Source organism: Anser cygnoides, chromosome 35 (assembly GCF_040182565.1).
Source record: "Anser cygnoides isolate HZ-2024a breed goose chromosome 35, Taihu_goose_T2T_genome, whole genome shotgun sequence".
NCBI classification, from domain to species: domain Eukaryota; kingdom Metazoa; phylum Chordata; class Aves; order Anseriformes; family Anatidae; genus Anser; species Anser cygnoides.
Genome location: NC_089907.1, coordinates 1,930,014 through 1,944,939, shown reverse-complemented (window position 1 = coordinate 1,944,939; position 14,926 = coordinate 1,930,014). Strand labels below are relative to the sequence as shown.

Genomic DNA, 14,926 nt, shown 5'->3' with positions numbered 1-14,926 from the left:
CGCCCGCCCTTCTTTTAATATCCCTTCCAGCAGGTTTGTTTCTCCTTGTTTCATTTCCTTTTCCTCCCCTCAGGAGCCCCCCAGGGCTTTACGCCGATTATTGACTAAAAAAAGATAGAAAAACGGAAAACAGACAGTGCGCGTGCGCGGATTGCGGTGAAGGGAGGGGAGCTGCTCCCCGGGCATGCGCACTGCGCGCCCCCGAATAAAAACTGCGCCACACGGCCCGGGGAACAATAGCGGGCGTCGGCCGCGCATGCGCGCCGCGCCGGGCCCCCTCCCCCTCCGCGCACGCGCCGCCGGCCTCAAGGTCGCGCGGCGGCTCGTGAAGGGCGGGCGGGAGGGGGGCGTGGCCGGGCGGCGCGCGCCGGCGGGCGGGGCCGGGTATAAAAGGCGCCGCCCGCGCCGCCCCGCCGCCATTCTGGGGTCTGGTTAGAGGTGAGTACAGAGCTCCCGCTGCGGGGGCGGCGGGGCGGCGGGGGCGGCGGGCAGCGGCGGGGGGGGCTCCGCGCCCCCCCTCCCGGGCTGCGGAGGGCCCCGGGGCCACCCCCCCCCACTGTAGGGCCAGCGTTCTTTTCCCCCTCACCAAGCGGCGGCCCCCCCCCCCCCCCCTTCTAGCGCGTTCCCCCCCTTTTAGCCACGCGGGGGGGGGTGGGGGGGAGGGCTTCCAGGCTTTTATTACCTCAGAACTGAGGAGAAAACCCTCTAAAAATGCCCCGAATCCCCTCTTCCGGCTTTCACAGCCTTCAAACGACGCTTCCCGTCGTTTATTTTTTTATTTCTCACCCCGCCCCATTAATTTTAAAGCCACGCCGGGGATGCTGACTGCTAATCGTGTCGTGTTTTTTTTTTTTTTAATTATTATTATTTTTCCTTTTAATTTCGATTTTTACTCACTGTCGTGTCCCCCCTTCCCCCTCGCTTGTTCTCCCCGCTCCAGGTTTGGCTGCTCTCGAGAGAGAAACAAAAAAAAAAACAAAACAAAACAAAAAAAATCTCAAAAAACCGCCGTCGCCTTTGCCACGAGAAAAGCCCGGGGACCAAAATACCAAAGCGAACCCCCCCCTGCTGCCCCCGAAGACCCCAAAAATCAACCCAAAAAAAAAAAAAGCCTCGGACCGTCTTGGGGAAGCCGTCGCAAACTCTCCTTTGTGAAGGAAACTTCGCCACTTAAACATAATTCCCTCTCTTTCCCCCCAAAACAAACAAACCTCTCCCCCCCCCTCCCCTTTCCTTTACCCCCCTCCCTTTCCTCGATCAGATTTTTCTCTTTTTTTTTTCTTTTTGGGAAAAAGCAACTTTTTTTTTTGGTTTTTTTCCCCCCCCACCCCCCAAGGTTTAGCTCGACAGAAATACGCAATTTACCTCCTTCCTCTCTCCCTCCTCCAAAAAAAAAACAAAAAAAACATAAATACAAAAAAAAAAAAACAAAACCAAGGACCACCACCAGGAGAGAAAAAAAAAAAAGTTGCTGTATTTTTTTTTCTTTTTTAAAGCCATGAGCAAAAACAAAGAATTTTTTTCGCTAATACACCACTAATGCCAAAATCCAAACCTTGAAGCGCTGTCGCCGAGAAAAAAAATTGGATAGTAAGTGTTGCCTTTTACAAAAAGCCCCGAAAAAGGGGCAAAAGCGCCCCAAAAAAAAGAAGCCCTCCTTGGTGCCAAAGGAGGGGAGGAAGAGCCCCCGAGTGTGTGGTTCGAGGAGGGCGTTTTAGGCTTCGTTTCAGGTGGTTTACCCTTAAAATCGGGGGCGTTTTGGTTAAAAAAGAAAAAAAAAACACCGAAAAAAAGGAAAAAAAATAAGGTTTAGGGGGGGAAAAAAAGGAGCACGTAGCGAGCTCCGGGCGCTTGCTGAAGGGTTCATGAGCTCCCACGCAAAAGCTGGCGGTGTTTTTGAGCCCAAAAACTCGCTTTTTTTTGTGTGGGAGACCCCAGTTTTTTGGGCCGAAAAAGGGAGCAATCTGTACATAAAGATTGCGGCAGCTTTTTTTTTTTTTATATTATTATTTTTTATTTTTTTTAAGGGGCGAGGGGGCTGCGCCGAGGTAGGCAGCGCCGGGGCGGGAGCGAGCTCTGCGGGTTTTAATTTAAATTCGAAATGTTGGAATTTTGTTGATTTAATCCTTTTTTTTTTGTTTTTTTAAATTCCAATTATTTTTTTTTTAGGATTTTTTTTTGCGCGTGGGGAAATGGCGTCGGGTGGACGGGGTGGGGAGGGTAAAAAAAAAACCCCAAAATGGTGCTGGGAGATTGGAGGGGGGGGTGGTGGTGGTGGTGGGAATTCGCGGTTGCAATCTAGCAATAAAGATTGCTAGGCAGGTTTTTAGGCCTAAAAATGACCCGTTTGGGGTTTAAAAACGAGGAGAAAATGCCCCAAAAACGGGGCGGGGGGGGGAAAAAAAGGTGGCTTTAAAAAAAAAACGACGCTCCGCACGCGCTCGGCCCCAACATGGCGCGGCCGCGCGCCCGCTCTTTGTCCCCTCTTGCTTCTCTTTTATTTTTTCCCTTATTTTTTATTTATTTCCTTGCAGGTTTCTCGCCCCCCGCTCCCCCCCCTCCGGGCTCGGTTTCGCTCCCCCCCCCCCCCCTTCTTTTGGGACCCCCCTTTGGATTTAACTTGATTTTTTTGTTTTTTTTTTTTGGTGTAGGGCGGAAAAAAAATAGGATTACGGACATGGGGGGGGGGGGGGGGGGTCGTGCTGTCGCTCTTAAACCCGTATTTTTCTTTTTTTATTGTCTCCCCTCTCTTTGTTTTCTCGCCTAACCCCCCGACCCCAAAATCCTTCTTTTTCCGCTTAAAATGGCGCCGGGGGCCTCCCCGAGGCCCTGCCCGTGCTGCCGCCGCTCCCAGCAAAACCCCTCCCACTGCGGCCGCCCTCGCCCGGGGGGGGGGCCCCCCTTCCCCCCCCCCCCCCCTTCCCCCCCCCCCCCTTCCTAAGACCCCCCCTTCCCAAGACCCCCCCAAATCCCCCAAGACCCCCCCCCCCCCCCCCCCCCCCCCTTTTAACCACCCCCCCTGCTTTTGTCTGCAGGACCCCGGCACCTTTTAGGATCCAGCCTTTGCCCCCCACCCCCCCGACCCCAAAAACTATATTTTTAAACGTTTTTAACCATTTATTAATTTTTTTTCCCTATTTTCTCCCCCGCCAGCCGTCTCGCAACCCGGGATTTCTTGCGCCACGAGGGAAATGCTACCACCGGGCCGTGCCCCCCCCCCCAGACCCCCCAAAATACCCTTTTTTGGGGCTGGGGGCTCAGCCTCCCCCAGCCTCGTTTTTGACCGTTTTTGCCTTTTTTTTTAACCAGCAAAAGGGAGGGGAACAGCCACAACCCGCCGGGTAAGCCAAAAACCAAACATTTCACAACCTTTGTTCCTAAAATTTAATTTACTTCCCCCCTTTTTAATATTTTTTAGTGTGTTTGTAATATATTTTAGATATTTTTTATACTTTTGTATATTTTTTATATTTTTAATAGGTTTTTATACATTTATATATATATTTTTATATGTTTATATGTATTTTTGTATATTTACATGTATTTTTATAAATTTATATGTATTTTTATACATCTTTATAAGTATTTTTAGACATTTTTATATATATTTTTATACATTTTGTATATATTTTTTTACATTTATATATATATTTAATATATTTGATATACTTTTAGGTATCTTTTAATAATTTTTGATATCTTTTGATCTTTTTCTCTCTGCCATCGCCCTCCTCCGCGCAGCAACGGCTCCCGTGGCAGACCCTCAGCACCTGATTTTGGTTAAAAAGAGCCCGAATCCGAAGGATTTTGGTTAAAAAGAGCCCGAATCCGAAGGATTTTGGTTAAAAAGTGCCCAAAATTCGATATTCCTTCCCTTTTTTTAATCTTTTTAAAATATTTCGCCCCAAAATACCGGCAGAGCCCCTCCCGGCGCAGTGGTAGCATTTCCCAAGGGGGGTGGGAGCGAAATGGGGGGGCAGCCCCCGTGCCCCCCCCAGCCCCATTTTTTGGGGTCCCCCCCCTTTCTCTGTGGGGTGAGGCGGTTTTGCAGCCCGGCCTCCGGCTCGGGATCGGGCAAAACCGGGCTGGAAAAGGCAGAAACGGGGATTTTGGTGGTTCCTGTTGTTGGCGGGGGGTCGGGGGGGGGGGGTGTTTGTGTCCCCAAACTGAGCGTTTTGGGGGAAAAACGGGCAAAAAAAGGCCTAAAAAATGGGGTGAGGTGGGGCCAGGCTGAGCCAAACCCCCTGGCCAGGGCCTGGGGGGGATTTGCCCCCCCAAGGGTGATTTGCCCCCCCAGGGGTGATTTCCCCCGTTTTGGGGGGTTTGGGGTCATTTTGGGGCCCCCAGTGGTGTTTTTGCCCCCCCCCTTGGTGGTGGTGGGGCTGTGCTTGGTGTTGGCTTCTGTGCCTGCCCCTGAAAATGGGGGAAAAACCCTAAAAAGGGGGGAAAATCGCCCCAAATGGGGGAAAAAACCCTAAAAAGGGGTGAAACCCCCCTAAAAACGGGGAAAACCCCCCAAAAGTGGGGGGAAAAACCCTAAAAATGGGGGAAACCACCCTAAAAATGGGGGTAACCCCCCCAAATTTCTCATTTTAGGGCATTTTCCAGGTGGAAAATTCCCCCCCAAACAGGGCCGCGGCCCCCAGGGACCCCGAACACGGGGGCGCGACCGCTGTCGGCCCCCCTAAACCCCTAAATTTTAGGTTAAAAAGCCCCGGTTTGGGTTAAACTCGTCCCCACCCCCGTTTTTTCAGCGGGGGAGGAACACTTTTAGGGTTTTTTGTGCTGGATTTTAACTTTTCTTGTGTCTTTGCAGAGGGGGCCGTGGCCGGCGAGGGGCTCCGCCGCCTGTATCCTTTACCACGAGGCTTAACGAAGCGCGGCTCGTTAATTTGGCTCATTAATTGGAGGGGCTTTGGGGTTTTACCCCCCAAAAAACCCCAAAAGATTAAAAAAAAGAACCACACTGAATTCTTCCTGGCCTTCCTTAGGGCCGTGTTTCCTCCTGGTTCCCCTTCGTTAGCCAACCCCGCACGTAACGAGGGCGGCAGTAAGCCGGTGAAGCTCTTAATTAGCGCTAATTAGGAGGCGGCTTGACGTCAGCCAGGCCGAAATCCCCTCGGATCGAGGGCAGGGCCGGGTCATTAATGGGGTGTGAGCACCCCAAAAAGGGACAGAGGGGGAAAAAACCCCTTTGGAGCTGAGCTAGCTTGGCTTAACGAGTGCTAATTAGGCTTAATTACAGCCTCGGCCATTAATTACATGGCCAGGGTGACGCACGGCGGCCCCGGTGCTGCTTTAGGGGCGCTTTTTGGGGCGAGAAATGGGGGATTGGGGGACACCGGGAGTCCCCGTGGTGAAACATTACGGGATGGATCCGTTCGCCCCCGCTGCAACCTTCGGACCCGTCGTTTTGGGGTGAAAAGGGGGAATTTTGGGGCCGAAAGGGGAATTTTGGAGCGAAAAGAGGGCCTTTTGGGGCCAAAAAGGGGGCTTTTGGCGCAAAAGGAGGCTTTTTGGGCCTAAAAGGGGGGCTTTTGGGCTGAAAAGGGGGCTTTTGGGGGCAAAAAGGGGGGCTTTTGGGCTGAAAAAGGCGCTTTTGGGGCCAAAAGGGGGCTTTTGGGGTGTGAGATCAAGACCTTAAGCCGCCCGTGGGGTCGGGGCACCCCATTAGGGTTTTGTCCCCCGGGGACCAGCGGCCCCCCGAGCCCCAAACCAGCTTCTGGAAGCTTTTTGGGGGTTGGGTTTGGGGTTGATGCTGGCTCCGATGGTGTCATTTTGGGGCGTCCCGTGGACCCCCCCGTGCATCATGGCTACGTTTTTGTAGGGAAAATGGCATTTTGGGGCAAAAAACCTTGTTTTTTGTCCTCTAAGCGGATGTGTGTGAGTGGTTCCGTTGATGTTTTTGTCTTTTGGGGTGGGGGTCGTCAGCGAAATGAGGGGGGGGGGGTTCGTACCATCCTCATCCTCGCCCTAATCCCCCTTTTTTCTCTTTTTTTTTTTAGGGCTTTTTGCCATGGGCTCCGGCCCCATCGACCCCAAGGAGCTCCTCAAGGGCTTGGACTGCTTCCTGGGCCGCGATGGCGAGGTCAAGAGCACCGAGGGCATCACCAAAATCTTCAAGTGAGTCCCGGCCCCGTCCTGCCCCCTCCCCGTGCCCCCCCCCCGACCCCAAAAAGGGGGTCTCACGCCCCCTTTTTCCCCCCCCCCAGCCTGATGAAGGACTCGCAGAAGCTGGTGAGCCGCTGCATCTACCTGAACATCCTCCTGCAGACGCGGGCGCACGACATCCTCGCCAAGTAAGACCCCCCCACACCCCCTCCCGAGCCAAAACTCCTCCCCGGGGGAGCTGTTTTAACGAATTTTTATTTATTTTTCTCTCCCTCCCCCAGATTTATCCGGGTGGGGGGCTACAAGCTCCTCAACACCTGGCTCACCAGCTCCAAGGCCTCCAACAACGTCCCCTTCCTGCAGCAGATCCTGCTCACCCTGCAGCACCTGCCCCTCACCGTGGACCACCTCAAACAGGTGAGAGAAGCCCCCCCCGGGATTTTTTGGCCCCCCCCAGGAATTTTTTGGGCCCCCCTGGGGTGCTTTGGGGCCCCCCCAGTGGTTTTTATGTCCTCTCGGGGTGGTTTTTGGCCTCCCCAGGGTGGTTTTTGGGTCCCTTCCAGTGGGCTTTGTCCCCTCTGTGGTGGTTTTGGCCCCCCCCGGGTGCTTTGGGTGCCCCCCCAAGTGGTTTTTGCGCCCCTTTGGGGTGGTTTTTGGCCCCCTTGGGGTGGTTTTGGCCTTCCCCGGGCTGGTTTTTGGGTCTCCTCCGGTGGTCTTTGTCCCCCCTGGGGTGGTTTGTGCCCCCCCCAGTGGTGCTTTGAGGTCCCCCCCAGCGGTTTTTGGCCTCCCCGGCGTGGTTTTTGGGTCCCCCAGATGGTTTTTGCCCCCCCTGGGGTGCTTTGGGGCCCCCTTGGGGTGCTTTGGGGCCCCCCAAGTGGGTTTTGTGCCCCCTCAGGGTGGTTTTGGCCTCCCTGGGGTGGTTTTTGTGTCCCCCCCAGTGGTCTTTGTCCCCCCGGGATGGTTTTTGGCCCCCCCGGGGTGGTTTTGAACCCCCCTAGGGTGGTCTGTGTCCCCCCAGGGAGGTTTTTGCCCCCCCCAGGGCAGTCTGTGTGTCCCCTAGGGTAGTTTTTGTCCCCCCAGGGGTACTTTGTGCCCCTGGGGTGGTCGTTGTGTGTCCCCCAGTGGTCTTTCTGCCCCCCCCGGGTGGTCTTTCCCCCCCCCCAGGGTGGTTTATGTCCCCCCAGGGAGGTTTTTGTCCCCCCCGGGGTGGTTTGGGTTCCCCCGGGGTGATTTCGGGTCTCCTCTGGGGAGATTTGTGACCCCCCAGGTGCTCTTTGTGCCCCCTGGGGTGGTTTTTGTCCCCCGAGGGAGGGTTTTGTCCCCCCCGGGGTGGTCTGTGCCCCCCTGGGGAGGTTTTTGTGCCCCCCTGGGGAGGTTTTTGTGACCCCCCATCACCCTCTCCCCCCTCTCCCAGAACAACACCGCCAAGCTGGTGAAGCAGCTCAGCAAATCGAGCGACGACGAAGGTGAGCGGCAGCGCCCCCTCCCCAAAACCCCAAAACCCTCCCCGAAACCCCCCCAAACCACCCCAAAACCCCCCCAGGACCCCCCCTAACCCCTCTCCCCGTCCCCCCAGAGCTTCGCCGCCTCGCCTCCATCCTGGTCAGCGACTGGATGGGCGTCATCCGCTCCCAGAGCAGCGCCCAGCCCGCAGGTGAGCCCCGACCCCGTTCCCTATTCCCCCCCCTTGTTCCCAAACCCCCCCCCCGAGACTCATTTTCCCCTTTTTCCCCCCCCAGAACGGGACAAAAAGAAGCGGAAAGAGGAAAGTAAAAGCAAAACGCCCGTCCAGGAGAAACCCCAGGAGGCCAAATCGGAGGCGAAAGCCGAGGAGGCGCCCGAGAAGAAGAGGGAGAAACCCAAATCCCTGCGCACCACCGCCCCCAGCCACGCCAAGTTCCGCTCCACCGGTAGGGTTCGGCCCCCCCCGCCCCGTTTGGGGCTGTGGGGTTTGGGGTTTTGGGGGGTTTTAGGGGGGGGTTGGAGGTTTTGGGGGTCATCGAGTGGGGGTTTTGGGGGTTTAGGGGTAATGAGATGGGGGTTTCGGGGGTTTAGGGGCAATGGGATGGGGGTTTTGGGGGTCTAGGGGTAATGGGATGGGGGTTTTGGGGGTCTAGGGGTAATAGGATGGGGGTTTTAAGGGTTTAGGGGCAATGGGATGGGGGTTTTGGGGTAATGGGGTGGGGGTTTCGGGGGTTTAGGGGCAATGGGATGGGGGTTTTAAGGGTTTAGGGGTAATGGGATGGGGGTTTCGGGGGTTTAGGGGTAATGGGATGGGGGTTTTAAGGGTTTAGGGGTAATGGGGTGGGGGTTTTGGGGGTTTTGGGGTAATGGGGTTGGGGGTTTCGGGGGTTTTGGGGTAATGGGGTGGGGGTTTTGGGGGTTTTGGGGTAATGGGGTGGGGGTTTTGGGGGTTTTGGGGTAATGGGGTGGGGGTTTTGGGGGTTTTGGGGTAATGGGGTGGGGGTTTTGGGGGTTTTGGGGTAATGGGGTGTGGGTTTTGGGGGTTTTGGGGTAATGGGGTGGGGGTTTTGGGGGTCTAGGGGTAGTGGGATGGGGGTTTTGGGGGTCTAGGGGTAGTGGGATGGGGGTTTTACGGGTTTAGGGGTAGTGGGGTGGGGGTTTTGGGGTCAGGGGATGCAGGTTTTGGGGGTTTGGGGCGGTTTAGGGGTCATGGGGTAGGGATTTTAGGAATCAGGGGATGCAGGTTTTAGGGGTTTTAGGGGTGATGGGATGCCGGTTTTGGGGGTTTTAGGGGTTTTACGGGTAATGGGATGGGGGTTTTGAGGGTTTAGGGATAAAAGGATGGGGGTTTAGGGGTCAGGGAACACAGGCTTTATGGGGTTTAGGGGTTGGGGGATGCAGGTTTTAGGGGTTTTAGGGGTCGGGGGTGCAGGTTTTAGGGGTCAGGATGCTGGTTTTAGGGGTTTTCAGGGTCGGGGATGGAGGTTTTGTTGGGTTTTGGGGGTTGAGATGCAGGTTTTGGGGGTCAGCATGCAGGTTTTAGGGGTTTTGGGGGCTGGGATGCAGTTTTTAGGGGTTTCAGAGGCCATGGGAAGCTCCCAACACCCCGCCCCGTCCCCCACTAACGCTGGCTCCGCGCAGGGCTGGAGATGGAGACCCCTTCGCTCGCCCCCTCCAAGAAAGCCAACTCCTCCTCGGCGGCCGACAAATACAACCTGAAGCCCATGCCCATCAAGAGGCAAAAGTGAGTCCGGGGGGCTTTCGGCCTCCCGGGGGGGCTTTGGGGTGCGTTTTTGGGGCCGTTCCTCACCTCCACCCCTTTATCCCGCAGCGCCTCGTCCCTCCCCGGCGACAACCCCCCCGCCGAGAAGAAATACAAACCCCTCAACACCACCCCCAACGCCACCAAGGAGATCAAAGTGAAAATCATCCCCCCGCAGCGTGAGTGGGGGGCGCGCAAACGGGGCCGGGGCCGGCGGGGCGGCCCCGATCTTTTTGGGATAACCCTTTTATTTCCCCCCCTTTTTTTTTTTTTAGCCATGGAGGGGCTCGGTTTCCTCGACGCCCTCAACTCCGCTCCCATCCCCGGGATCAAAATCAAGAAGAAAAAGAAGGTGCTGTCCCCCACGGCGGCCAAAGTAAGGAGGTTTCGGGGCTGGCCGAGAGCTGAAAGGGCTCGCGGGGGTGATGCGAAACCCTAAAATCCCCCTTTTTTCCCCCCACAACCCCGTTTTCAGCCCAGTCCTTTCGAGGGGAAGCCGGCGACCGAAAGCAGCTCTGCCAAACCTTCCTCCCCCGAGCCCGCCGCCGCCTCGGAGCCGATGGAGACGGAGCGGCCGGGCACGCCGGTGCCGGCGGTGGAGGTGCCGGAGCCTCTCGATCCAGGTGAGCGCGACCCCGAAAGCGGCTCCCGGGGCCTGTGGCGACCCCGCGGTGCTCAATCCCTGACCCCAAAAGGCTCGGCGGAACCGGGAGGCGAAGCCAAAGCGGCCGAGAGCCCCGCCGAGGGGGCGCAGCTGACGAAAAAAGGGCGGAAGAAGAAAACGGTGAGCTGGGCGGACGAGGGCAAGCTGCGGGAGTACTTCTACTTCGAGCTGGACGAGACCGAGCGAGGTGAGCCCCAAAAAGTGCGGCCCCGCGGCCCTGACCCCGTTGCCCCCGTGTCCCGTTCCTCTCTGCCCCCGCGTCCCTGATCCCGTGCCCCTGACCCCGTTGGCCCCACGTCCCTTTTCCTGCTGTCCCCGTGCCCCTGACCCTATTGTCCCCATGTCCCTTTTTCTGCTGTCCCCGCGTTCCTCACCCCATTCTCCCCACGTCCCTTTCCTTGCTGTCCCCGTGTCCCTAACCCCATTGTCCCTGTCTCCCTTTCCTCCTTGTGCCCGCGTCCCTCACCCCGCTGTCCCCACATCCCTTTTCCTGCTGTCCCCGTGTCCCTCACCCCATTGTCCCCGTGTCCCTTTCCTCACTGTCCCCGTGCCCCTGACCCCGTTGCCCCTGCGTCCCTTTCCTCACTGTCCCCACGTCCCTGACCCCATTGTCCCCATGTCCCTTTTCTTTGCTATCCCCATGCCCCTGACCCCGTTGTCCCCACGTCCCTTTTCCTGCTGTCCCTGTGCCCCTCACCCCATTGTCCCCATGTCCCTTTCCTCACTGTCCCCACATCCCTGACCCCGTTGCCCTCGTGTCCCTGACCCCATTGTCCCCGTGTCCCTTTTCCTGCTTTCCCCTGTCCCTTTCCTCACTGTCCCCACATCCCTGACCCCATTGCCCTCGTGTCCCTGACCCCATTGTCCCCCTGTCCCTTTCCTCCTTGCCCCCACGTCTCTCACCCTGCTGTCCCCACGTCCCTTTCCCTGCTGTCCCCGTGCCCCTAACCCCATTGTCCCCGTGCCCCTGACCCCGTTGCCCCTGCGTCCCTTACCCCGTTATCCCTGTGCCCCTCACCCCGCTGCCCCCACGTCCCTTTCCCTGCTGTCCCCGTGTCCCTAACCCCGCGTCCCTCACCCCGCTGCCCCCGCGTCCCTCACCCCGCTGCCCCCGCGGCCCTGACCCCGTTAATCCCCGCGCCGCTGACCCCGTTCCCGCCCCACAGTCAACGTCAACAAGATCAAGGACTTCGGCGAGGCGGCCAAGCGGGAGATGCTGAAGGACCGCGAGGCCTTCGAGACGGCGCGCCGCCTCAGCCACGACGCCATGGAGGAGAAGGTGCCCTGGGTCTACCCCAAGCTCCTCGAGCTCCCCGCGCCCCTCGTCGTGCCGGGCAGCGGCAGCCGCGAGCGCTTCACCCAGGCCGAGCGGGAGAAGGGGATCCTGCAGGAGATCTTCCTCTCCAAGGATCGGTGAGCGGATCCCCCCCCTCGATCCCTCTTCTCGCCCCTTCCCGGAGGATCCCGGGGTCGTTTCGGGACGGATTCGCCACTCCCTGGAGGGGTTTGGGGCGGATCCGGAGGGATCCCGGAGGCTGGGGGTTGTGGAGTGGATCCCTGGATCCGTGATCCCTCGGGATAACCAGGGGTTCCTCAAATCCAGATGGAGGATCCACTGGGGGAGGATCCACTGGGGAAGGCCGGATCCACCCCCCAGGGCTGTTTGAGGTGGATCCAGAGGGATCCTGGGGGCTCAGGGTTGTGGAGTGGATCCCTGGATCCCCGATCCCTCGGGATCATCGGGGGTTCCTCAAGTCCACTGGGGGAGGATCCACTGGGGGAGGCCAGATCCACTGGGGGATACTGGATCCCCCCCCAGGGCTGTTTGAGGTGGATCCAGAGGGATCCTGGGGGCTGGGGGTTGTGGAGTGGATCCCTGATCCCTTGGGATCACTGGAGGTTCCTCAAATCCACTGGGGGAGGCCGGATCTACCCCCCAGGGCTGTTTGGGGTGGATCTGGAGGGATCCCGGAGGCTGGGGGTCGTGGAGTGGATCCCTGGATCCCTGATTCCTTGGGATCACCGGGGGTTCCTCAAATGCAGTGGGAGGATCCACTGGGGGAGGCCGGATCCACCCCCCAGGGCTGTTTGGGGTGGATCTGGAGGAATCCTGGAGGCTGGGGGTTGTGGAGTGGATCCCTGGATCCCCGATCCCTCGGGATCACTGGGGGAGGATCCACTGGGGGGGGGGGGGGCAGATCCACCCCCCAGGGCTGTTTGAGGTGGATCTGGAGGGATCATGTAGGCTGGGGGTCGTGGAGTGGATCCCTGGATCCCTGGTCCCTCAGGACCACCGGGAGTTCCTCGGATCCACTGGGGGAGGATCCACTGGGGGAAGCCGGATCCACCCCCAGGGCCGTTTGGAGTGGATCCAGAGGGATCCTGGGGGCTGGGTTGGGGTTGCGGAGTAGATCCCTGATCCCTTGGGATCACCGGGGGGTTCTCAAATCCAGGGGGAGGATCTACTGGGGGAGGCTGGATTCACCCCCCAGGGCTGCTTGGGGTGGATCTGGAGGGTTCCTGGAGGCTGGGGGTTGTGGAGTGGATCCCTGGATCCCTGATCCCTTGGGGTCACCGGGGGTTTCCTCAAATCCAGCGGGAGGATCCACTGGGGGAGGCCAGATCCCATGGCAGCCCTAAGGAACCCAGAGCCTGGGGGGAACTCTCTGGGGCCCGGATCCCTCAGGATCCTTTGGGATCCACTGGGCAGCAGGGCCCCTGAATGGCTGGGGGCACCCTGAGCCCTGCTGTGAGGGGTCCTGCGGGATCCTGTGGATCCTTGCTGTGGGGTTTGGGGGGTGGTTATGGGGTGTGGATCCTCGGGATTCCTGGGGATCTGCTGGGGGGGGGGCAGGGCAGATCCCCGATCCCCTTAAAGGAGCCTGGATCCCAAGGGTGTGGAGTCAGCGGATCCCAGAGCTTGGGGGATCTGAAGGAGTGTGTGGGGGGGCAGAGTGATGGGGCCTGAATCTTGTGGGGTCGCTGGGGATCCAGAGCTGGGATCCCTTGGGATCTGCGAGGATCCGGAGGCCGTGATCCCATGGGGGTGGGGGGGGAATCCCGAACCAGATTCCGGGGCCCAAATCTCCCAGTGGGGACGTAGAACCACGGAGGGGGGCTTCGGGCAACCGGATCCCTGCGGATCCAGAGGGATCCTAAATCTGGGGGGGAGGCCGATGGCGGGGCCTCGACTCTCCCGGGATCCTGGGGGATCCTTTAGGGGAATCCTTTGGGATCTCGAGCAGGCGGGCGGGGATCGGGAACACGCCTGGGGGGGTGGCTGGGATCCTCTGGGGGGTGGTTGGGGTCCCCTTCGGGGTGGTGAGGATGTTCTGGGGGGGGGTTGGGATCCCCTGGGGGAGGGGTTGGGATCCACTGAGGGGATCGACCGAGGGCTGACGAGCCTTTTTCCCCCCCCCCTTTATAGGGTCCCGGACAGCCCCCACGAGCCCGACCTGGAGCCCTACGAGCCGCTGCCCCCCAAGCTGATCCCGCTGGACGAGGTGAGCCGCCGAGCCGCGCCGCTCCCCGCCGCGCCGCCACAGCAGGGACCCCCCGAAAAAAACCCCAAACCCCCCCCCCCCAAATCCCCTAAACCCCCCCCCAAATCCCCTTAAAAAAAAAACAAAAACAAATGCCCTTAAAAACCCCAAATCCCCTAAAAAAAAAAAAAACAAATCCCCTAAAAAAGAAACCCAAATCCCCTAAAAATCTCCTAAATGCCCTAAAAACCACCCAAATGCCCTAAAAACCCCCCAAATGCCCTAAAAAAAAAACCCAAATCCCCTAAAAAAAAAAAATATCCCCTAAAACCCCCCCGAAACCCCCTAAAACCCGCCCCCCCCCGCCCCGATCTCTGCCCTCCCCAGGACTGCTCCGCCGAGGAGGGCCCCTACCCCGACGGAGGACCCGAGCCCGGCGGCGGCTGCGCCTCCTCCTCCTCCTCCTCCTCCTCGCCGGTCCCGGAGGCCCCCGGGGGGGGTTCCAAGCTCCCCCCGGTGCTGGCCAACCTGATGGGGAGCGTGGGGGCGGGCAAGACCCCGCAGGGCCCGGCGCCCGCCGCCCCCATCAACATGCAGGAGATCCTCACCTCCATCATGGTAAACGGCGCGGGGAGGGGGCGGGGAATGATGGGGGGGGGGGGGGCACACCCCAAAAAATAAAAAAACAACAGAAAAAGGGGGGGGGACGCACCCCAAAACCAAAAAGAAAACCCTAGAGAAAAAAAGGGGGAGGGGGCGGCGGCGGCGGCGTTGGAAGGGGGCGGGGGGGGCGGTTTGGGGTTTTGGGGGGGGGTTTTAGGGCCGTTCCCCGTGACGATTTATTTATTTTTCCCCCCCCCAATTTGTTTTCGATCCTGTAGGGCGGCCCTAACAACCACAAGGCGGAGGAGCTGCTGAAGCAGCCGGATTACTCGGAGAAAATCAAACACCTCCTCGGGAACCTGCAGGGGCAGCCGCCGGGACCCTCCGGAGGTGGGCTTCCCCCCCCCTCGCACCCCCCCGTTCTTTTGGGGTCATTTATAGGGTCGGGGCCCTGCCCCCCCACCCCGTTTCCCTCCAAATCGCCACCCCCCGAAAAAGGGGGCTCCGGGGGTGGTTTTGGGGCCGGTTCCTGGCCCACGTGGCTTTGGGGGGGGGGCGCCGCCTCCGAGCGACACCGGGGGGGTCCTGTGGGGTTTGGGGGCGCTTTGGGGACGCTTTTAGGGACCCTTTCGCGGAGATTGGGGTGTCCCCAAGGTTTGGGCCCCCGTGTTGTTGTCCCTCGGGTGGTTTTGGGGTCCCCTCTGCTTGGGGACACCCTCCACGTGATGTCCTCTGCCTTGGGGTGACATTTGGGGTCCCTGGGGGTGACTTTTGGGGTCCCCTGGAGTGACATTTGGGGTCCCCTGGCCTTGGGGACACCCCCCAGGTGATGTCCTGTGC

The 14,926-nt window shown here is 58.9% G+C and overlaps 1 protein-coding gene across 3 annotated transcripts in view; it reads left to right on the top strand.

Annotated features, from left to right (window-relative positions):
• Positions 1-347: 347 nt before the first annotated feature.
• PPP1R10 (protein phosphatase 1 regulatory subunit 10) overlaps positions 348-14,926 on the top strand; it is a 23,886-nt gene continuing 9,307 nt past the window's right edge. The window contains exons 1-17 of one of the 3 annotated variants that reach the window (XM_066986664.1): positions 348-438; positions 941-1,590; positions 6,006-6,123; positions 6,213-6,299; positions 6,393-6,528; positions 7,526-7,577; positions 7,688-7,765; positions 7,851-8,021; positions 9,217-9,319; positions 9,407-9,516; positions 9,613-9,713; positions 9,813-9,960; positions 10,033-10,188; positions 11,168-11,414; positions 13,429-13,504; positions 13,871-14,101; positions 14,365-14,476. In XM_066986664.1, the coding sequence (XP_066842765.1) occupies positions 6,017-6,123; positions 6,213-6,299; positions 6,393-6,528; positions 7,526-7,577; positions 7,688-7,765; positions 7,851-8,021; positions 9,217-9,319; positions 9,407-9,516; positions 9,613-9,713; positions 9,813-9,960; positions 10,033-10,188; positions 11,168-11,414; positions 13,429-13,504; positions 13,871-14,101; positions 14,365-14,476 (1,915 nt within the window). In that variant the 5' untranslated portion in view covers positions 348-438; positions 941-1,590; positions 6,006-6,016. Of the gene's footprint in view, positions 439-651; positions 1,591-3,265; positions 3,342-6,005; positions 6,124-6,212; positions 6,300-6,392; positions 6,529-7,525; positions 7,578-7,687; positions 7,766-7,850; positions 8,022-9,216; positions 9,320-9,406; positions 9,517-9,612; positions 9,714-9,812; positions 9,961-10,032; positions 10,189-11,167; positions 11,415-13,428; positions 13,505-13,870; positions 14,102-14,364; positions 14,477-14,926 lie in introns of those variants that run through there. The other 2 variants (XM_066986665.1, XM_066986666.1) reach the window with 2 other exon arrangements.